Raw genomic sequence first — 8,834 nt, 5'->3', positions numbered from 1 at the left:
AAAGTCCTCCGCACATAGTTGCATCCATTTTGAGCACTTACTTAACACCTCCCACAAGTTGCCCTCGTCAAACGTCTTCACCATCCGGTACCTCCTCAACACCTCTTGTTTCCATTCATCACAAGTGAATTGGTAAACCGAGAGATCATCGGACCCACTCGGCCGCATTCGGTTAGCATTGCGGTTACGAAGGTTGGTAAACAATCCTATAAATTTACGAGTATCGGTCCACCGCCCCGATATCATATTTTCGGTATGAGCCCTACTCCCCACTTGATTATAAAAACATTCCCGAACCTTGGCCCAAAAAACTCGAGCTCTTTGAAAGTCGGCTACATAATAATTAACAAAAAAGTTAATAATTGCACACAAAACTTAAAAGATATATTAAAAAATAAAATTCACGATGTAAATTACCCGCGTTCCGATCTTATGATATTTCAATCCAAGATTTTGCCAACGCAAGTTTCTCTTCTTTAGACCACGGAGTAGACTTCCGCTTAGCCGGTGCCGAATGACCACCCGCTTCTCCGGTTTTCTACCCCTTTTTGTGGGATCGTTTTGCCGGCTTCTCCGGTGTCTGCTCCGGATGGTTTCCGGGACCGAATATTCGGATTGTGACATATCCATGAACGCTTGAAACGATTCGTCGTCCAAGTAGTTCAATCCTTCGGGAAATTGAGGGTCGTTGATGTTAATATTACTGTAACCCGAGCCCGACATGGTTTTAAATTTGATAGACTTAGAGAGATTTTTAAATTAGAGAGAAAGGGAGTGAGAATGATGTGTTATTTTTATAAAATTGGGTTGTTATTTATAATGAAAGTGGTAGGGTTTGTAATTAAAAAAATAAAATAAATTTTTTGGACTTTCAACAGCTATTTTTTTTTATTTTCCCCACACTCTAACGACTATAAACCCCCGCGGTCAGCTCCACGTCGGCCAGCCGCGCCCGTTGTCCACGCAAAAGTGTAGTGGTGTGCCCGGCCAGCCACACCCCACTACCCTCAGTCTTACATTGATCATGTTACACAAACCAAAAAGGTATTTATTACGGTAATAATGTGCAATAATGTATGTACAAGAAAATTACAAGTATAAACAACAAAATTTACTTAACTTCCCAAAAAAGAGACAGAGAGAAAATAATGGGTGCTGCTAAACGTACCCCACCCCCATCCATTTTTACTAAACATACCCCCTCCCTTAGGTTTTACATTAATACGATTTAGACCTTTTTGTTGTTTTTTTTGTCATTTTGCTATCTTTTATAATCATTATTATTTTTATAAAAGCATTTTTATTCTATTTTTATTTAACAACTTTTTTTTCTATTTATCTTTTTATGTATATTTAAAAGCCTTTAATAAAAACATGTTTTTTCTTACTTAGAAAAACGTTTTTTTTTCTTATCTAATAAACATTGTTTTTCTTGTTTAAATAAAATGTTTCTTTTCTATACTTGTTTTAATATTTTTGAAGAGCGTTCTTTTTAAATTAAGAGATTTTACATTCTTTTATAAAAAATCATATTAGTTTAATAAAAAGGTTAAATAACATACAACTTAATAAACAAATTTGGCTCTTTTCTCAAGTAACATTAACTCATGTATCTAAACCTACCAAAAAAATCAAATTGTTTTGAATACATTTTATAAAAAATAAATAAAAAACTAGCTAGAGAAAACATACGGAACTTTTTAATACATGTAAAAAAATAAATAAACTTTTAATAAGATCTTAATGAAATAAAATAAAAATCAATAACAAAAATATAAAAAAATTGTAAAGCAAAAATAAAAATTTAACAATTTTTTATTTGATATTTTGAGAGAATTATAAAATAAATAAGAGGGACTAGAATGTCAATTATAAATGTTAAGGGTAAATGAAAGTTCAGGGGGAGTGTATGGTTAGCAAGAGAGGGGGGGGGGGTACGTTTAGCCTGACCCAAAATAATTTTTTGTACACTCATATATATGTGTTGCCATTGTTAAAGCCCTGAATATATGCTCGACGTACTTGCTGTTATGATCAAACCAAGTCTTTTTGCAGTCCATGTCACTTTCGACATGCTTCTAAGATGCATCACCATCAACTTTTTCTCATCATCTGAGATTTCTAACCGAAAACCTGTCAAAAGTGACAAAAAAAAATCATTAAATCTCATTGGCCAAAATTGACAACAAAACATGATATCTAATTGGCCAAAAGTGACTAAAGTGCGCACATGCGTGAGTTTATTTGGGTCGATGCTTATCAAACTGAACAAAAAATCGAAAATTCGGCTTTAAGGCATTTGAAAATGGTTCAGCTTCTATCTTTTTTTGGTTCTCGGTTTTCACAAGAAGTTCAATTCAGTTTTAGATTTTTAGTTTTGTCATTTGAGCTTAAAATGTTTAGGCTGAAAATGGCCCAAAGAATTAAATAAGACGTGGAACTTTGGGCCTAACTTTTATTTTTGTTATTTAATATTAATTGAAAATTGCACACTTATATATATTTTTTTTGGGCTATACCATTTATAATTTTTTATATAAGTTACTAAATATTCAAAATCAAAGATTATAATCTATAAAATAAAAGTAGGTTCTTTAAGTATTTACGGTTTCGATTCGGCTTTTATGGTTAGCTTTTCATTTTCTTTAAGTACTTACATGTCAGTTATTTCGGTTTCATATACACTCCTAATCAGACAATCAGTGCCATACGTACCTGAACTCTTGGAAAGAGAGAGCAAAGAAAACGAAGCAAGAACGCGTTCTTCAATCGTGTTGTCACTGTTCAAACATTGTATCAAATGTTGTATGAGAGTTGAAAACTCAATGCTGTTAACAACATCTCCATCACCAACCGTGTGCACAAATTTGCTGATCCATGCAACTGTCACAAGGCTCGCACGTGCCAAACACGCGAGCCCGTTAGCTATTGACTCACTGAGTGCCCGGATCAGTTTTTTGCCCCCACTCATCCATAATGACACTGCAGCTTTCCTTTGCCAGTGCTCTATCTCATCTTCATTGTTCTATATATCACATGTTTTACAAATTCTCATTATTTAGCATATCAACTAGCAACGTTTATGGTTCGTTTTAAGACCGTTAAAACTGCCAAAACCAGTCATTAATTTGGTTAAGGTCAGTTTTTTTGAACAACAATATTTAACAATTTGGTTTTGCTTTACAGTTGTTAAAAAACTGTTATTCATGGTTTGACATAAAATTAAACATCAAAACCGGACCGTGAATAAATAGTAAAATACTTTGAATCCTGGTTTTTGATTACCGAGGTTTTGGATCCTTGGACGACATAATATCTGCCATGTAAGCCAACAGCCTCCAAGCTCATATCATAACCGGCTTCTTTTAAGATCCATTTTTCTGCTTCCGGTGTACCCGTGTAAGAATACCTGCTTCCTAATATCAATAAAGATTTGGCTGCTTGTTGTTGAACATTTTCATTAAATATTTCACGATCTAAGGATTCGATTATAGCCTCGATTGCCTCTTCACGATAAGCACTACTCTCGAGAGGATCTCCCTGCAATGAACTGCGGTTAAATGACAATTTCGTCTAAAACAATGATATAACAGTTAAGAAATGTTTACCATAAGATCAAGCTGGAACATTATAGCAGCAACCAAAGGGCGTGTTTCTCGTGTAGCTCTTTGTAAACAAACTAATAAGATTTGCATAGTGTTCAAGCAGTCCCATCCCCTTAGTAAGTTGTCGAAAAGCTTTGTTCTTTGCTCGAATCTGGTGAATACATGAAAAATAATGAAACCCCAGAGATTTCTAAGTGGCAATTTAAATTTGACCCGTGAATGGGTCTATTTAAGTTATCTTTTATGTCTAACCGGCCAAACGTATTAAAGCAGACAAAATAATAGCTTAAAAAGAAACGTATCGAAACATGTCAACCAGAAGTTGAATAAAGTGCATTCTTCATGCAGAAAACATCCTAACGCATTTTATTTCAAATATTAACTAGACATCATTGTAATTTTGAAATATTAAAACATTGTACTTATATCTTACATACTAATCATATGTAAATAAATAAATAGACTTAGATAAAAAAAAGTCTCTGATCAGCCCGGACTATTTCTATTTTCTAACATACCCAAGAATAGTTGCAGTTCATAACAATATATAAAATAGAGTTAAATACGATTTGTCTATGCGGTGTGAGCCAAACTATTTGTACCTATTGAATTAATGTACTTTATTTTTAAGTGAGTCCCAAAAGATTTATAATTTTGACTGTGCAACATAATCATCTAAGGGTATTTTGGTCTTTAAATAAAAATGTAACAGAAAACTAGAATGGGGTTAGTGAAATAATCGATATGAATATGCAACAGTTGGACTAAAAAAGTCAAATTTATACTAATTGACTAAAAGAGTTATTTGGGACAAACCACTGGGACTAAACTCCTATATAACTCTATAAGCTATATTCATATTTTGTTTGTAATAGATATATACATATAGTTTTAACTTATTATATTATTTATGGCATCATCTGGTTCTTAAATCCCATATGACTAGTGGACCAATAAGGCGACTAGTTCGCTGCCCAGTCCGATTCTGAAGACAATGACCAAGAATTACATGTTTTGAACTTTACCTATGGAGACATATTAACTCAATAAGCAAATAGATTGTGGTCTCAATGCAATCTAGCTCTTTGGCATGAACCATGACCTCAAGAACGAGCTCGGGGTTCAAATTATTTGCTAAGTAGTGCCGACACCTACCATCTGACAGTACACATCGGTAAATGACGGAAACGCCCTTCATCTTCTCTAAAATATCACCACTGGCCATTCTTCTCAACAACAAACTCAACCCTCCAAGAGAGATTACCTGTCTCCCATTCTCCATATTCCGGTCTTGGTCAAACCCGTTAAGAAGTTGGTCAATGAAGTAATATGCTGCAACTTGAGGACTGCAACGGACACTGAATAATGTTTGCGTTTGGTCTCCAAATTCAAGCACGCGTAACACTAACGGAATCCATTCAGTTGATACCATTTGTTTGCCTTCTGGCTTCACTAAATGGAGTAAAGATGCTGCTTTTAAAAATAGGCTGCTGTTTCTCATGAGATTCATAAAACCCTCAAGCTGCGGGTCAAAGTTCGTTATGATCTTGCAGTTTGACTCGTTTCTAGTAACGAATTCGGTTAATAATGAGATTGCTAGTTCTAAGACTTCCTCATTGTTGGAAGAAAACAACACTTCTAGCATACCTTGTATTATTAATGGTCTGGATAATGTTTTTTCAATCAGTGGATCATCTAACCATGCTTTAGCCATGACCCGAATAGCCATTTCGCACTCGGTTAAACTTTGTGAACTGCTGATAGTGGAAATGGCTTGAGTCAGGTCTGATGAAGATGAAGAAGAATTCACATGTAAATTTGTCACATTGGTTTGTCTTTTAAAGCTTTGAGATGGACGATCAGCTAGTCTACTCTGTCAGTGTTCAAGAATACCGATTAGTGTGACAGTTATTTTCGTAGTTTGAATAATAAATGTAAGAGATTTTGATTGACGTACTTCAATATTGATTTGTTGGTTGGTGTTGTAATCATCTAAACAAAGTTCTTCTTCTTGTTCTTCCTTATGTGTTATATCTTCATAGTCAAACTCCATTGATGGTTGTTTCTCGACATCATTACCAAAAATAGCACGGTGTCTTCATGGTTTGTTTACACATGTTATGAAAGACACAAAATAGATTCAGGCAAAATTGATTAAAAGCTTATATAACCATTCTTAACTATATAACTTACTAAGGAAAACTTCATCCAACGGTAACCAAGTTTCTTAAGTGTTCCATTAAAGCCACTCAAAGTTTTTTAGTCCATTTAAAGTCACTAAACTTTCATTATATATATTTTGAGTAAAGTTAATAATTTATATTTTCTACTTTTAAGGAAGTAGGTTTAACCGTTTAAGTGCTTGTGTTTATAAGTTTATAAACAAAGTCCAAAGATAAAGATTATACCCGTGTATCATATAAACTTGATAACACATGCCCTTAAACATTGATTCTGAACCAACGAAAAGCACATATAAACAGATATTTTAATTGACACTTACAAAAAGTTATTAAACGATGAACAGCTTCGTCTGCGTGTAGACGAAGACGGCAACAAGTTGACCAAAGGCAAAGGCACAGAAGGGAGATTAGCAGGAGGCTGACCGCCAGTTTTAAGCCACTCCTTATAATAAATAGCAAACTGAACCGTACCCGTATTCAGATGATCTTCATAAACCTCTTTCAAATGTTCCGCCTGTTGTTCTTGATCCTTTAACAGACTTTCTGTCTGTTTATTATACCATATTTTAAGATGCAGCAGATGTGGCAGAAAGAAATGCTCCCAAAGATCCGGTAGCAAATGCGTCCGTGCTAACTGAGGCGAATCAACAAACACCTGGAGCACATGGGTTGCACATATTCTGTCATTCTTGTCAATCTTATAAACAATGGATAGATAAAGATGTGCACAAGCTGACAATTGGGAATTCGACGAGGAGGCGACAATCGTTAAAAACCCGATGGAATTCCTCAGCAGTTTCATCTTCATATCCTTGATAGTTCCAGGATGATTCTCAATCAGCTTCTCAACACTCTCAATCCCCAACTCCATGTTCCCGAAAACCACATTATCGGAAAACAAACAACACGTGTCCCGTAACGAATCACGACACTCCTTGTGTTTCAGGTACTTCCCAGCGCAGCCGCTTAATATAGAGATCACGGCTTTTGTGGCGACTTCGTCAATGGCGGGCTCGTCTGATCGTCGGCCTTTCGATGATGATGATGATCTCTTGTGGTTTGGGAGTTCGAAGCTTTTGCGGCGGTTATGGCAGATGTATATGGGTAAGACAACTGAGTCGTGATCGGTAACTGTTTTATTGAATTTGACTTGTTTTTTTTTATTTGAATTGGAACTGGAATTTGGGTCGTTACGTGTGAATCCTTCTTTTGATAGAAGGTTGCTTAAGGAATCCATGAAGAGCATAAGTTGAGTTTGTGGATTATAGAAGAAGAAGAAGAAGAAGAAGAAGAATAATAATGGAAGGAGTGGTTATCCTTGTTTCAACAGCTAGTGGTCGTTATCTTATAATCATATCATCATATCCCGCCAAACTTCTTTTATCTTTGCCTTTTGTCTCATCAAATTAGATATCTTGCTACTTAATAATAAAATATACTCAAGATAGCACATAATTACTTTACTTCGAAACGATAATTTAATAGGTTAATTTTATTTGTACCGGATTTCATCACTGGCAATAAAACCCACACTTGTTGGGTATACTCGAAACCCGATACAACTGGACATGAATTATATGGGATGAGTTTGGGATTACCTTTCAAACTTTTATCAGGTTTTGGGCTGGGTATACCTGATGAGTATTTTTATAAAACTATAACATGATACCCGAAACCCAATGGATAATCCTGATACCCGACAGTTGATTACCATATATGGATTTTGAAATGCATAAACTCGTCTCAAACTCGACTCATTATCATCCCAACCATCTAGTTTGTATGTCTAGCTATCTCTAGGATTTCTAAAGCTTATCAGTTACTTCGTTAACGTCATCAATTTTTACCGTTAACTGAGTGGTATTGATGTCCTTTTAATAATAATAGTAATAAAATAAATAAATACCCAAACTCCCCCCCCCACCAGATTTTAATCCTTGTGATTTTTCATATATTTGAAATTAAAACTCGTATTTGAATTTTGTTGAACCTGAAACTGTTTAGAAGCTTTGATATTTAGTTGGCTTAAGAAGACACTGACAGTTCAACTCTGCTGGGGAAAGAAGATGGGTTGTTACAGTGGCAATGGTGACTCTATGGTGGTGTGGAACGGTCGTAAAAACGCGACAAATCGATTAAGAGGGAGAGGAAGAGAGATATGTGTGATGTTGGTGGTCTTCCCCTTAAATCTTCACTACACTTTCCAGAAATCTAATACTCAAGTAGAGTTGAAAATGAGGAATAGCGCTTTTGATTCTCATAATCGTTTTGCCAATGTCCAACTTATAGTACTCTCCCCTTTTAATTTTCCAATTGCTACAAGAACTTGTCATACCCGCATGTTTTAAGGTGCGGGAGTAAAAACAAAACAAGCTAATTCTTAAGGAATTTCCCAAAATAAAAGCAATCTACTAATTTATTTTAAAAAAAATATTTTGAGAATAAGGCATAGCCTCTGAGTTTGTGTGTGTGTGTGATATAATAAATAAATAAATAAGCTGTAAACACATAAATTTAGAACACATTAGGTTGTCAAGTAAGCATGTATGGGGTCCTAAGCATGTTACTTGGGAACCTCTAACGACCTATCTTACAATCTTCGACTCTGATACTAATCTGTCACACCCCAACCTACGGCAAAAATGTCAGGGCGCGAACTGATTGCTCACAGCTCGTAAGGTACTATCATGCAATGTAAATATGACAATATCTAATTAATTATTTATTAAATTCAAAATTTCGTACAAGTACACATGTTCAAAGCAAATTACAATTTAATCCCAAATCAACACAAGTAGTCTTGTTTTTAATTATCTTAAGACATCTCTAAATGTTTCATCACCTTAGCTTCCAACCAAAGTATAACCTGCAATATGCGTAAATATATATATATATATATATATATATATATATATATATATATATATATATATATTGTAAACAATATGTTGACTGAGAAAATCACCAGTTTTCGACACTAAATACAATATAAGATGAAAACTGCAAACCAATATTGTGATTATCAACAATTAAAGGAAAGCAAGTA

The 8,834-nt window shown here is 34.7% G+C and overlaps 1 protein-coding gene across 1 annotated transcript; it reads right to left on the bottom strand.

The window, feature by feature from the left end:
* Nucleotides 1-1,958: 1,958 nt before the first annotated feature.
* Nucleotides 1,959-7,025, bottom strand: LOC143540138 (putative E3 ubiquitin-protein ligase LIN-2). The gene is made up of 7 exons (XM_077033282.1): nt 6,109-7,025; nt 5,563-5,701; nt 4,631-5,478; nt 3,609-3,756; nt 3,286-3,540; nt 2,716-3,025; nt 1,959-2,133 (listed from the first exon to the last, which is right to left on the bottom strand). Exons 1-7 carry the CDS (start codon nt 7,023-7,025, stop codon nt 1,994-1,996), a joined length of 2,757 nt encoding a protein of 918 aa, XP_076889397.1. The 3' UTR covers nt 1,959-1,993.
* Nucleotides 7,026-8,834: the final 1,809 nt, after the last annotated feature.

The sequence above is a fragment of the Bidens hawaiensis genome, unplaced genomic scaffold (assembly GCF_021521415.1).
Source record: "Bidens hawaiensis isolate Kalapana, Puna unplaced genomic scaffold, B.hawaiensis_p1.1 tig00012141_1, whole genome shotgun sequence".
NCBI classification, from domain to species: Eukaryota; Viridiplantae; Streptophyta; class Magnoliopsida; order Asterales; family Asteraceae; genus Bidens; species Bidens hawaiensis.
Note: the sequence above shows the minus strand (reverse complement) of the source record. Positions and strands in the feature narration are given on the sequence as shown.

Bases quoted from the DNA above. Each gene is read 5' to 3' on its own strand.
- LOC143540138 (XM_077033282.1), bottom strand. From the start codon at position 7,025: ATGGATTCCTTAAGCAACCTTCTATCAAAAGAAGGATTCACACGTAAC. The intron at 5,702-6,108 runs GTAAGTGTCAAT...CAAACCATGAAG, and splicing joins TCATCGTTTAATAACTTTTT to ACACCGTGCTATTTTTGGTA. The intron at 3,757-4,630 runs GTAAAGTTCAAA...TGTATTCACCAG, and splicing joins GAGTTAATATGTCTCCATAG to ATTCGAGCAAAGAACAAAGC.